The sequence below is a fragment of the Genypterus blacodes genome, unplaced genomic scaffold (assembly GCF_046128005.1).
Source record: "Genypterus blacodes isolate CSIRO-AG114 ecotype Tasmania unplaced genomic scaffold, CSIRO-AGI_Gbla_v1 ptg000104l_1, whole genome shotgun sequence".
Classification (NCBI taxonomy): Eukaryota; Metazoa; Chordata; class Actinopteri; order Ophidiiformes; family Ophidiidae; genus Genypterus; species Genypterus blacodes.
In genome coordinates this window covers 396,392-409,098 of record NW_027466908.1, presented here as the reverse complement: position 1 = coordinate 409,098, position 12,707 = coordinate 396,392, and the positions used below count along the sequence as shown (strand labels likewise).

The 12,707-nt window shown below is 47.5% G+C and overlaps 2 protein-coding genes across 2 annotated transcripts; one reads left to right on the top strand and one right to left on the bottom strand.

Annotated features, from left to right (window-relative positions):
* The first annotated feature begins 981 nt into the window (after positions 1-981).
* On the top strand, positions 982-6,370 carry napbb (N-ethylmaleimide-sensitive factor attachment protein, beta b). Its single transcript, XM_076160164.1, has 11 exons — positions 982-1,206; positions 2,610-2,689; positions 2,884-3,000; positions 3,920-3,966; positions 4,343-4,420; positions 4,539-4,594; positions 4,687-4,771; positions 4,861-4,965; positions 5,042-5,110; positions 5,192-5,242; positions 5,411-6,370. Exons 1-11 carry the CDS (start codon positions 1,106-1,108, stop codon positions 5,516-5,518), a joined length of 897 nt encoding a protein of 298 aa, XP_076016279.1. The 5' UTR covers positions 982-1,105; the 3' UTR covers positions 5,519-6,370.
* Positions 6,371-7,223: 853 nt separating this feature from the next.
* gzf1 (GDNF-inducible zinc finger protein 1) lies at positions 7,224-12,023 on the bottom strand. The gene is made up of 8 exons (XM_076160163.1): positions 11,859-12,023; positions 10,251-11,212; positions 9,951-10,134; positions 9,649-9,818; positions 9,451-9,545; positions 9,198-9,365; positions 8,931-9,088; positions 7,224-8,689 (listed from the first exon to the last, which is right to left on the bottom strand). The coding sequence occupies exons 2-8, from the start codon at positions 11,195-11,197 to the stop codon at positions 7,934-7,936; spliced, it is 2,478 nt and encodes an 825-aa protein (XP_076016278.1). The 5' UTR covers positions 11,198-11,212; positions 11,859-12,023; the 3' UTR covers positions 7,224-7,933.
* Positions 12,024-12,707: the final 684 nt, after the last annotated feature.

Here is a 12,707-nt window from a genome sequence, read left to right as displayed (position 1 = left end):
ATGCAACATCTTGTTCAAGACCATACCATCTTAAACATACTTTACGTACACAGAGTGTATCAACCACAGCTTCAACTCAGACTGACATGCTCACACACGCCACACAAGTAATCATTCATCAGATTAAAACAGAACTACTACACTAGAAAGCAGCAAGGATGTCATGGGTCATCCTCATCCTCATGTCCTTGTTGACAATATCAGTGAACTTTCACCCTGATCTGTCTGTTTACTCTGGCCTACACCACTGTTTGTACCCAAGAAGATAACACACACACACCTCCCCCTGGCAGGTGTGCTGTACCAGCCACGAGGCACAGCGTGTACAACTGTTATCTTATTTACTACACAGATGCAAATTTAGAGCTGCAGTGACAGATTACTACACAACTACAGTAATGGCATGAATGCAGGGGTGACAGAATAGTGAGTATTTGAATGAGTATCTGAAGAGGAATGGTTTGAATGTAAGATGAGTTCATTAGTGACGGCCTTAGTCACTGTACTAAGGTAGGTACTGACTTATTCAGAGTATAACGCTAATTACTTATGGGGGGGGGGAATGCCAACGTGATGTTGACGTTGCCAACGTGATGTTGACGTTGCCATTTTCAGCATGACTGAGTTGTGTTTTAGCGCCCTCTGCTGCACAGACACGCAACGTACACCGATTATGTTTGTCCGCTCATTTTCAGCTTTTTCATTTAGTGAATATGATCAATAAATTCCAGATTTCACGGCACGAGTCAGATATGATGACGTAGAATATAATGTTACTTTCTAAACTATACTAACTTCCTAAGCATCTTTTACATTTACAGCGGGTGGGGTTACGTAATGAGGGCTTTAAAGGTAGCTTCGCGTTGCACTGGGATTTGTAGTCTCAGGCACTCATAGGTCAAGACTGTGGCACCATTAAAAATACTCCATGTCCCATAATGCATCTGTGCTCCCTAAAACCACAGGCTCGCGCACGCCCACGCTAAAATAAACCCGTCGTCTCAAGCGAAGCTAATCCCCACAGGCTACAACGCAATCCTCTGCGGGAGCATCCGTCGTCAAAACATAACGAAATAAGTTTGTTCTCGCTTCAAATACAGCAAAAATGGATAACAGCGGGAAAGAGAAGGAGGCGATTCAGCTGATGGCCGACGCCGACAAAAAAGTCAAGTCCTCCGGCTCTTTCTTGGGCGGGATGTTCGGAGGGTAAGAGCACTGCAGCAAACCACAAACAGCTAACGAGGCGCTAACGCTAACTAGCTGTCAGCAGCGGAGTTGGCGCACGGCCCTTTTCCACTAACGCTACATTCAGCTACTTTCACACCTATAAGTAACGTCACGGTTCCTAAATACAACTAGTTAGCGCGAGAAGTAGCGCTGACGACTACGCAATATTCCGTTTAATTGTCATTAAGTCTGTTAGCATTAGCACGGTGTCATCTTGAGTGTAAACAAGGCAGCGGGTCACGACTGACCCGCTTCATACGTGTCACCATGACAACACCTGCCTGGAAAAGCCTTTGTCATGTTGTGTCGTGTTTCCCGTAAAGGTGTTTTGAGTTCAGGAGTGTGTGTTGACAGTTAAAATCAAGAAATATAAAGTGTGTTTGCTTTGACTACATGATTCAGCGGGTTTGCGTCCCCATACACACATGTCTGTCCCGGCTGTAGAGGGCTATTATTTACTACAATTATTATTAACAACACATAAAACAAAAGTACACGAAACACCGACATATACAGAGGATTAAATGTGCAAAGTAAACAGTGTATCATTCAGTAACTCCCTGTTGTAAAACTGTGCAAATGTGTAGTATCAAGTGTGCTTAAAAACAAATAAATCAATAAAATAATAGCAACATATTCATAAATTAATGTGAGGGTAAAGTTACAGTGTAAGGTAGCAGACAGATTCAGACTAAACCCCACCAGGTCACTGTGACTCTAGCTGACCCCAGATGTTGCTAATCTGCATTATTTCCCCTCATGGTAACTGCAGGCTGTGTGATTGCAGTGATGTAATCCTTCACTGATTAGATGGCCAGAGCATTATGACAGACGGAGGTCCCAGGGGTCCTGTGTTGTCACGTAGGAAGGGGGGGGGGGGGGGGGTCTGTACTGCCTGAGGGTTTATACAGCTACTCCACCCATCTAGGCACACACACCACAACTGGACACGCTCAGGCTTTATTTATTAGCACGATGGCTCTCAACCCTGAGCACCACAGCCTGCATCTCCTTCATCTGCCCTTCCTCTGTCCACACCAGATGAGGATGAAAAGCAATCTGTAAGAGATGCAAGTCTTAGTTTAGCTTATTTATTACAGCAGTAACACAGAGACAAAATGACATCAAATGTGATTAATGGACCAGTTTGTATAAAAGTACAAAGAAAATGCTGAAACTAAATTGCAATGGATAGAAAATGCAAAAAAAATCAATACTGCCAAAACATAGAGGATAACAACAAACACAATTCAAGTAGTTTGGTTCATCAAAGAAAGCCTGAGCCACTTTGTTGCCATGGAAGCTGAAGTTTTCACCTGCACACTCTTGTCCCTCTGCTCAGTTTGTGTAACAGCTGTTGTCTCTTTCTCGTCTTTGTCTAGAGGACATCACAAGGTGGAAGAGGCGTGTGAGATGTACTGCAGAGCAGCCAACATGTTCAAGATGGCCAAGAACTGGAGCGGTGCGACTCTTTCCCTCCGTATTTAAAAGACATAATACTTTAATTTACAACACACTGGACATTATGAGCTGTTTTTTGGCTCCTCATTGTAGAACTGCAAAGCTCAGCACTTGTGAAGGTGACACGCGTAAAATAAAAGTTAGAATTATGTGCATATAAATGAGGCTCGTTTGTGCCCCTCTCTCTCTCTCCAGCCGCAGGAAACGCTTTCTGCAAGGCGGCTCGCATCCACATGCAGCTGCAGAACAAACACGACTGTGCCACCAGCTTCATCGACGCAGGGAACGCTTTCAAGAAGTCCGATCCTAACGGTGAGACGGATTATTATTAACTCATTATGTGAAATCAAGCAGCTGCTTCATCATTGTTTTTCACACATTTATACAGCACAGGTTTAATCTAGTATACACAGCTCTAATGGCTAACCAAATCATCTCTATCTAAATTCTTTTAGTTTAGTCTGTGAATGTCTTGTGTAATGAAGAGTCTCACTGTCAGGCTGTGTAGAAGAGAAACAAAGCCATTGTGAGGAAATGAGTCAAGTCTCCAGTTATGACTCAGCATTAGTCCTGGATTTTCCTAGATTACCAAAACACTCCCTCTCTCTATGGGTACATGCACTTTAACACACTGACTGTTCTGCCAGTGATGTCACATTCATTTCTGTTCAAACTTCATGTGTCCACCTTAATGCACTTTAATAATAAATGCATTTATCTAAATTGGAGTATGTCACCATCCTGCATGTACACTTTGAGTCTGGCTGAATCCGGTTCATTCTGTCCATGTGTCCGACCTAAATGGCATTTAGGACAAACCAACGGAACACTGAGTACATGTAAACATCCTGTGGAGGTGGCAGCTCTGGCAGCTCTGGCCATACAGCAAGCTTGTTAAAGCTCCTGATAAATTGTTATGTGCTGCAGACCCCATTAGTTGATTTGCGCTGCTCTTTGTCCTCTCTGTGGTCTCATCTAATATTCTGCTACGCGTGAAAGAAGCTGCAGGTCGGGGGGATGGTAGCTGCTTTACACAAACAGGAGGGCCAGACGTAAACAGCTGAACTCAGGCTCTTGTTTAGGTGTTGTGCATGTGTGTGTGTTTGTCTCCAACATCTGTCACCCATTTCACCCTGTTGACATGACGCCCTTTGTGCATTTGTCATTTTCCCACTTAACTAACGCTTCTGTCTTAACTGTTCCCTTCCTCTTCTCTTTATGCTGCCAAAAGAGGCAATCAAGTGTTTAAACGCAGCCATCGATATATACACAGACATGGTAAGATGCTCGTAGACAGACGGCTTCCACACCAGTAAATGTGCCTGTAACATTCTTCATCTTCATCATAAGGAGACTCTCTGTATGAGCTTAAAGTCACAGTTGTACTTGCTGTGTAGTTTTGATTGACACTCTCCTGTCACGCCCCCGTCTCCTATCAACACAATGCTTTTCCCAGTTAATAGTTTGGTTAATAACCTTCTTGTTATGGCTCTGGGACTTAACACATAGTGGACACAGAGCCAACACGCCGCCGCTCAGCCTCGCCTCTTTGCTCCGAGCGTGCGATGTACCCCTGGCATCGACTGGAGACGCTCCTGAGGACAGATGCAGTTAGTAATGATTTCTCCTCCTCCTCCTTCCCTTCCTCCTCCAGGGAAGATTCACCATCGCAGCCAAACATCACATTAGTATTGCTGAGGTCTACGAGTCTGAACTGGTGGATATTGAAAAGGTGTGTGTGTGTGTGTGTGTGTCTGTGTGCATTTATGAACATATACAGTTTGTTAGATAATACAACCAGCGGCGATTAATAATTTTTAATAACCCTCTCATGTTTTTGTCTTTTAAAGGCTATTGCACATTATGAACAAGCAGCAGACTACTACAAAGGAGAGGAATCAAACAGGTACGTCACACGATCGGTACAGATTGTTGGAAGAGAGCAGTTGGGCCAAACGACGGCTTGATATTTTATATTTTCTTTGTTTTTGCTCTTAGTTCTGCAAACAAATGTCTGCTGAAGGTGGGATCTTACTGCGCTCAGCTGGAACAGTACCAGAAGGCCATCGAGATCTACGAGCAGGTCCGTTTGTGCGCTCGGCATGATGTGACGGTGATGAAGTAACATGGATGTGGAGACGTTGTGAGACGTGTCTGTGTGATTTGGTGCAGGTGGGAGCCAACACGATGGACAACCCGCTGCTGAAGTACAGCGCTAAGGAGTATTTCTTCAAAGCCGCCCTCTGCCATTTTATCGTGGACGAGCTGAACGCTAAGGTACGTTTCTGCCTCCTTCGCTCCGTCTCAGCATTGAAGCCGGTGTTTGAGTCTTAACGTCGCCGCTTCTCCGCAGATCGCCGTGGAGAAATACGAGGAGATGTTCCCGGCCTTTTCAGATTCAAGAGAATGCAAACTGTTAAAGGTAAGAATGTGACGCCTCACTCCCCCCCCCCGCCCTAATCCATCTGAGGACTAACCTGGATCTTTGCTTGTTTTGAAACAGAAACTTCTGGAGGCTCACGAAGAACAGAACAGCGACGCTTTCACAGAGGCGGTAAGTCTTTGTTCCCTTACAAAAACACTGCACAAGGTCTCAGCTGAGCCTTCTGGGTGAGCACAGTTGAGTGGGCGTGGCCTCATTCTCCGTCTCATGAATGAGTCGGTCGATACAAATCCAACCTCTTTGTTGCAGCTTAACTAACTGAATGCGGTTTGTCTGCAGGTCAAAGACTACGACGCCATCTCCCGCCTGGACCAGTGGCACACCACCCTGCTGCTGCGCATCAAGAAGACCATCCAGGGCGGCGACGACGACGGCGACCTGAAGTGAAGGAGACGCAGGGTAGAGACGCAGGGTCACGGAGGCGCAGACCCGCCACGCATGCTTCCACACCACATCTCACACACCGGGTTTATTGTTTTTCTGGTGCATTACCCAGCCTAGGTTCACCATCGCACAGTATCCTAACTCACAGTAACTGCTGCAATCCACTGGGTGACTGGAGAAGTGTGTGTGTGAGCGAGTGTGTGTGTGTGCGCGCGCTTGTTGATTCTCCATATTCCACTGCTAGACCGTCAGATTGATCCATCAGCTTTCCCTCCGAGCGTCTGTGTCTAGTTAGCTTAGGGATCCTCTTGCCCCCATGCCCGGAGTGTTGCTGCATAACCTTTATGCTGAGATCGGTCCCGGGGGGATTTCGGAGCAGACAACTGTATTGATTACTGATGTTAGTATTGACGAGAAGCACCGCATGTTTTGTACAGTTTTATTTGTTAGTTGAATTTATATATTTATTTGTTCAAACCAATTTAATCGACCCTAACTCAGTTTTGTCGCGCTAAAGTTTCCCAGTTGAAGCCATGTGTGGGGGTGGATTGAAAGATTGTAACCGTCGCCACTTCATTTGGTTTCTCCCATTGCGAGAAGCCAAATCAAACCTGGATGTTTACAATCGAATCATTCCAGCCTCAGCGAGTGATTTAGTGTCTCTCTCCTAATCAAACGGGGAGAGACTCTTCTTGATAAAGGGCAAAGACAAACACGTGTAGACTGTTAAACATCAACAACTCCTAATCACAGCGCTTCTGTTTCCGCTCGTACATATCGATCGTATAATTTAATGTTCTAGAATTTACAGATGTGTTGAAGGTTTGAGTCGGTAAGTTGCTCTTTATATAGTTTGCGTGAGGTAAAAATAAAAAAGTGTGAATGAAAAGTGCTGAGGAGGAAGCCTTCCTCCTCGTTTCATCATCATCCTCATCATCGTCCTCAGTAGCCTCATCTCGTGCTGTCGTGTCGTGATCTTAACACTGAAGGTTCTCAGTGAACTTTCCCCCTAAAGGCCAGTTGCTAAGCATGTCACCCTGTATATAGTTTATCGTCGTGTTACATTCACCAGTGTGAGCCAGACCAAAGTTTTTACGAAGGCGTCAGTCGCCCTGCATATCGAGCTTCTTCCTCGTGGAATGATGATGGACCTTGGATATGATCTGTATGCCTGTGCGAATGGACAATAATACTAATAATAACAATGATAATAAACATATGATATCCCAGACCCCCTCGCATTGTCCTGCTGTTGACTTCACCTGCTAAAGATGGAGGCTTGGTGCTCCTGCTCAGTGATGTATTTATACAATAAAAACAAACTTCATCCACCATCAAGCTCTGGGGCTTCATGGTTCTATTCTCCTCCAGCTCCCAGAACAGAGGGCCCAGGGTCTTAGACTGACGGTTGAAGGTTGTTGGAGGTGTCAGTAAGTCAGGATTGTGTCTCTGTAGAGCCCAACTGATGGAATCTGCTTAAAAACACCCACGGTCTTGATCTTATGTCCTAAAATGATTAACCCAGATATTTGAATGCAGGTACTTTGGAACTGAACCACTTCTCAAAGCAGCTGCAGGAAAGCTCCCAGAAACAACCGGAGGAAGGAGCAGAAGTCTGAGGGATTTACGCTGCTTCACCTCCCGTCCAGGCCCGGGTGTGTGTGTGTGTTGTCATATGGAAGCTACTTAAAGATTCACTGCAGCGCTGCTGCCAGAGTTCCATACATCTCACATTTATCTTTATAAACTCTGCCAGCTGCTCGGCTCCTGCAGGCCTCAGCTGCGTCTCCTGTTGTGTCTCCTGAGCCGTTTGGAGGTTTTGTGTTCTATGAAGAGAAACGTTTCCCCTTATTTCATTTTTATTCCGTAGGATTACAAATATACAAGTCCGGAAACATGAATTACACAATGCTTTTAACCACTTAAGCCCCAGAGGAAAAGTAACACGTTAATCACTGCCTGCGTATTTCTGCTTAATTGGAGCTGATTGTGGCGGTCAGCACTGATTATTATACATTTAAGTCACATTTACCGTGCGTCTTGATTTTGAAAGTTTCTCTGAGCAGATTTGTCACCACAGTTTCCTTCCAGTGTTTTGTGCTTCATTATTTATTCAAATCTGATTGTATACCTGTAAGTCCCCTTAATCATCCAGTTTGTGGGTGTTTTTTCTCCCCCACTTGTATTATAGATGCATCAAAAACATTACAGCTTTACTTGATCCTTGCGGGCCTATGAGACTTGTGTTCAGATAGGTTTGTGCGTCTTTTCCATTCACACAATGACACGCAAAGATGATTAACATCGATCGCTTGAGGCTGATTCACATCAAACACCAAGCAGCCAAACCACACAGGTGTTAATGCCAAAGAAGCACAATTAAACCCTCTATGCCTACGTGACGTTACATGTACAGTCTCAAGCCGAGGCCTCTTTATCAGCCTCACTTCCTGTGTTATCTGCTGTCCTTTGCTGACCGTCGCTCGGCACAGTAGTAGACGTTTCTTCGGCTTGGCAGTGTTGGTCGCTGAGGATCACCGCTTCTATCCCAGGCGGCATCATGTCCGCCCCAGGAGCGGCCTCGCCGTCTGAGGAGGGAGCTAAGATCGTCTGCGAGACGGCGGCTTCCAGGAGCGACGAAGTGGACACAGTGTGGGCCGCTGAAACCGCCGCCAACGTGGCTTCCGAAACGGGAACGGTGAGGGTGATGGGCATGGACAAGGCGGAGGAGGTGTGTGTGGACAGAGGGATGGTCTGAGTCATGGAGACAGGGATGGTGAAGGGGATGGACGAGGCGTCTAAGGAGATGACGCTGGCCCCGGTGCTGTCGGTGGTGACGATGGGCTGGAGCTGCGTACCCGCCGGCACCTCAGTGTGAATCACCGTGATCCCGCCCAGGGCGCTGTGACTCACCAGGGCGAAGGTTCCCTGACTCGCCCAGTCGGCCGGAAGGGTGACGGTCTCAGCTGGCACCATGATGGTGTTGGTCTGGGCCCTGATGCCACCGCCGCCGGTCACCTGACCTTCCACGCTTCCGCCATCGGCCGAGCTCGTCTTCTCCTCTGCTGCTGATTTTTCCGTCTTCCCCTTGGTGGGAGATTTGGGCTTCTTGCTCTCCACGTTTCCCTCCAGCACCACCAGGTACGTCCTCCAGGGGACGTCTGTGTCGTGAGTCTGCGGTCAAAGGAGCTCAGGTTAGTGTCACTGTTACTGCTGATAACGCCCGGGAAATGAAGCCATGTTCTGAAAATCAGAAGGTTTAATCTCATGGTCTGGATTCCACTTTAAACAAATGACGATATTCACACACACACACACACACACACACACACACACACACACACACACACACACACACACACACACACACACACACAGAAAGTCTTCTATGTGTTTGCGTCACAAGGCTGCCTACCATAGCGTGCCGGCGGAAGGTTGATTTGTCGGTGAAGGTGCGTTTGCAGAATCCACACATGAAGGGCTTCTCTCCCGTGTGGATGCGCTCGTGCCTCTGCAGGGCGTTGAGCTGTGTGAACTGCTTCTCACAGTGTTTACAGCTGTACGGACGCTCGCCTGAACACCACCGTTGGAAATCACACGGATAAGAGAAAGCAAAGAGACGATGAGCGATCAGAACAGACAGCGTAGATACAGTTTAGATAAAGCGATCCTGAGTCGTTACCTGAGTGGATCTTGAGATGCTGGTGGAGGGAGTTCCTCTGAGCGAAGCCGCGGCCGCACTGCTCGCACTTGTACGGCTTGGAGCCCGTGTGGATGTTGGAGTGGTGCCTCAGGTACTCCTTAGAGGCAAAGCTCTTCCCGCAGGCCTCGCACATGAAGGGCCTCTCGCCTAGGAAGGATTTTTAGAAACGAGAGTAAGAATGTCTTCACACTTCCCTGGTTTGTGTGGAGGATGTAGACGTAGAGGCGCTCACCTGTGTGGGACCTCTGGTGATACGCCAGCATGTGTTTCTGAGTGAACCGGGCCTCGCACTGGTCACAGGCGAACGGCTTCTCTCCTGTGTGAGTCCTGCACAACCACACACAGGCTTTAGAAACGCGTAGACACTGAAGTGAAATGTTAATGGATGCAAGTGAAACTCCTCGGTTCTGTAATGGTTCCGGTTCCGTACCTGCGGTGCATCTTCAGCGCAGAGTTCTGGCTGAACTTGGCGCCGCAGTCGGTGCACTCGAATGGTTTGGCGCCCGTGTGCGTCCTCTCGTGCAGCAGCAGGGCCGTTTTGGAGCTGAGCGCTTTGCCGCAGTCGGGACAGACGAAGCGCAGGTTGTTGCGCTCGTGTACCTGAGCGGGATGGACGTTAAGACAGGAAGTTGTGATTAGGGAAGCAATCGGAGATGTGCGGATTAACGCCTCCTTCTCAAAAGTATATGTGAGGTGTAAATTGAGAGTAGAAAGCGTTTTGTTCATCCTCACCTGCCTCTGGTGGCGAACCACGTCCTTCTTCCTCTTGAAGGTCTTCTTGCAGGTCTCGCAGGCAAACAGCCTCTCGTTGCTGTGGACGTGCTTCTCGTGGATCTTGAGGTTGCCGCGGTTGGCGAAGGTCTGCTGGCAGGTTTCACAGCGATACACCACTTCTGTTTTCACCCCGTGGTACGTGCTGGACGAGAGAGCGACACCAGGTTAGACGCAACAGCACAACATGCAACAGTGATTCGGAAACAATTTCAACCATTCCCAGGACAGTGTGGGCGTAAACAGACCCCTGACACTTACCTGATGTGTTTTAAGTAGCTCCTCTCGTAGTGGAACGTTCTCTGGCACTTCTCACACTCAAACTGGGCCTTGGATTTCCTTTTGATCTCCATCCTGGCCTCGCCCTCCTTCTCCTCTTCTGAAGATAAGAACAAAGGGTCCTCTGGGTCGTCGTTTGGCCCTTCCTCCTCTGGCTCCCAGTCTTCCCCGTCACTGCCCGGCGAGGACTCCTCTCCCTTCTTCGCCTGGCTCTTGGGTCGAGTCTTAGATTCCACCTTGTTCTCGTCCTCCTCCGCGTCGTCGTTGGCGACCTTGTCAGCATCGCCCGAGACGCCCGCTTTAAGGCCGTCCGCTCTGTTTTTAGGCATTTTATCTTTTCCATTCTGATCTTTCCCAGCGTCTTTCGCCTTCAGACGTTTGGACTGGACTTCCGCCTCTGCGTTCTGCGGTGAACGCTGCCGCTTGAGCGCGACTCTTTTAGACTTGATCTTCCTCCTGCTCCTTTGTACCGCCTGTGCACCGTGCGGGGCGCCCTTTACCACTTCCTCTTCCTTCTCTTTAGGCTCTTGCGAGTCACCAGAACTCATCGCCTCACCACAAACCTCCAAAAGCTCCTTACAGTCCAAAATCTGAGCCACTGCTTGGACATCACCAATCCTGTCTTTGTCCACATTAACTATACCGGTGTACACAAAATCCAGAAATTTAGAGAAATCGGCAGCTGGCATGTTTGAGAGTAACAGCTTGTCTGCAACGGCGGCGTCCTGAGAGAGGAGGATGTCCTTGAAGTAGCCGCTGGACGCCGCCAGCATCACCTGGTGGGCCCGGAACTCCTGCTGCACCTCTCCCTCATAGTGGACGTGCACAGTGACGTCACTGAGCTGTCCCCGCTGCCTCAGCTGGAGCAGCGAGGACAGAAGGTTGCCATGGTGAGACTGGGAGGTGAGCTGGACCTCGCCCTGACCCATGATGCACTGCTGCTACTGAAGGGGGAACAAACACAAACACGGCTCAGTCTAGCTTCACTATGTGGCACTCGGCTCAACATATAGAAATGAAGATAACTTATATAACAAAGAGTATCTTTGGGCAAAAGAACATATCTGCGCACAAAAACACAAGAAACAAGGATTTGTAATGAATTCAGGGGCTCTCACACACACACACACACTTGTATACATTACACAACAACATCGCCTTTATTGTATTTACACATTTAGACTGTGTTGTTCCAAAGCCACGGAGCTTTAATCATACTCTGTTTCTGGGCACTGAGCTGTAAATCTGAGGGTAAAACCTGCCTTGCTCAAAGGCAGCTAGCTCAAGTCTACCGGTTTTGTGCCGTTATGGTTTAGGTGAGATGCGCGTGCAGGGGCCACAGACTGCAACAGTGACGTAACTATGAGGCGGGTTGAGTGTTTAATGTCTTCTGTGTCAATGCGCACAAATGTTCACAGCTAAGCGTGATGCGCTAATGTTAGCATCACAGACCGCAGGTAGCATAATAGGCTAGGTAGCTTTCAGCGTGACGCTAAAGTGAAGAAGAGGAGAAAAGGCGATGAAGCGTCAGGAGCCGCGAGCTCACAATGTAGCGTCGAGCTACACAACAAACCGCACAACTTTTCTTACCGTAAGCTCGGTAAGATGGCAGCCCTGCACAAATGCTGCGGAGCGGACGGGACTTCCTGGAGATCTCGCTCCCGAAAACGACTCGCCCCTCCCCGCGAGCGACATCCGGTTCTGTCGGTGACTGATTTGGGATCAGTTCGGTTTCTAATCCGCGTTTCAAAACGCAGATCGCCGAGGAAAAGCGCCGCTCCTGGATCAGAATCTAAAGGTTCATGTTAAACTAAATCATTCATCTCCGAAACTCTCTTCATTTCACTTAAATACTTTGCAGCTGATAATCTAGTTTTTTTTTTTTTTAATAATAACAAATTCTGTTATTTCTTAAATTTAACCGTAAAACAAGCGAGTTCCCTAACGTTGACATATCGCGAGACTAAAATGACATTTAATCACAGTTACGTCATTATTTACATTCACAATAATCAGTCATTTGTTTGTATATGTGCTTGTTTTCAATGTTGGGTAAAGGTAAAAAATAATGATAGTTAGTTTTTACCGTAACTGATTTGTTTCCTCTGCATTACTGCCTCACGTCCGCATGGTGGCAGCGTTGCACAGAAATCCCACAGATTGCAACAGAGAGCCATAAACGTGTATGATGTAAACATGTTTGCACATATGGTTTAAGGAAAATGCACCCCTAAGAGGTCAAATTACATTCTCCTAAACATTTCTGTGTCACACTAGCAGTCAACAGTGCAGATCTGCTCATTAATGACTCCATCGCTATTTCTAAACAGCCATTTAACACAGAACGTAATGATAGGTTGTAGTTTTGAGCAGCTGCCGTTACACTGCGAGGGTTCCAAGAACAATATTAAAAGTCCAAAGCTGAAGGGTTTAAAATCC

Bases quoted from the DNA above. Each gene is read 5' to 3' on its own strand.
- napbb (XM_076160164.1), top strand. From the start codon at position 1,106: ATGGATAACAGCGGGAAAGAGAAGGAGGCGATTCAGCTGATGGCCGAC. The intron at 4,772-4,860 runs GTCCGTTTGTGC...GATTTGGTGCAG, and splicing joins CCATCGAGATCTACGAGCAG to GTGGGAGCCAACACGATGGA. The intron at 5,111-5,191 runs GTAAGAATGTGA...GTTTTGAAACAG, and splicing joins GAGAATGCAAACTGTTAAAG to AAACTTCTGGAGGCTCACGA.
- gzf1 (XM_076160163.1), bottom strand. From the start codon at position 11,197: ATGGGTCAGGGCGAGGTCCAGCTCACCTCCCAGTCTCACCATGGCAAC. The intron at 9,819-9,950 runs GTGAGGATGAAC...CATCCCGCTCAG, and splicing joins TGGTTCGCCACCAGAGGCAG to GTACACGAGCGCAACAACCT. The intron at 9,546-9,648 runs GTACGGAACCGG...GTGGTTGTGCAG, and splicing joins GCGCTGAAGATGCACCGCAG to GACTCACACAGGAGAGAAGC.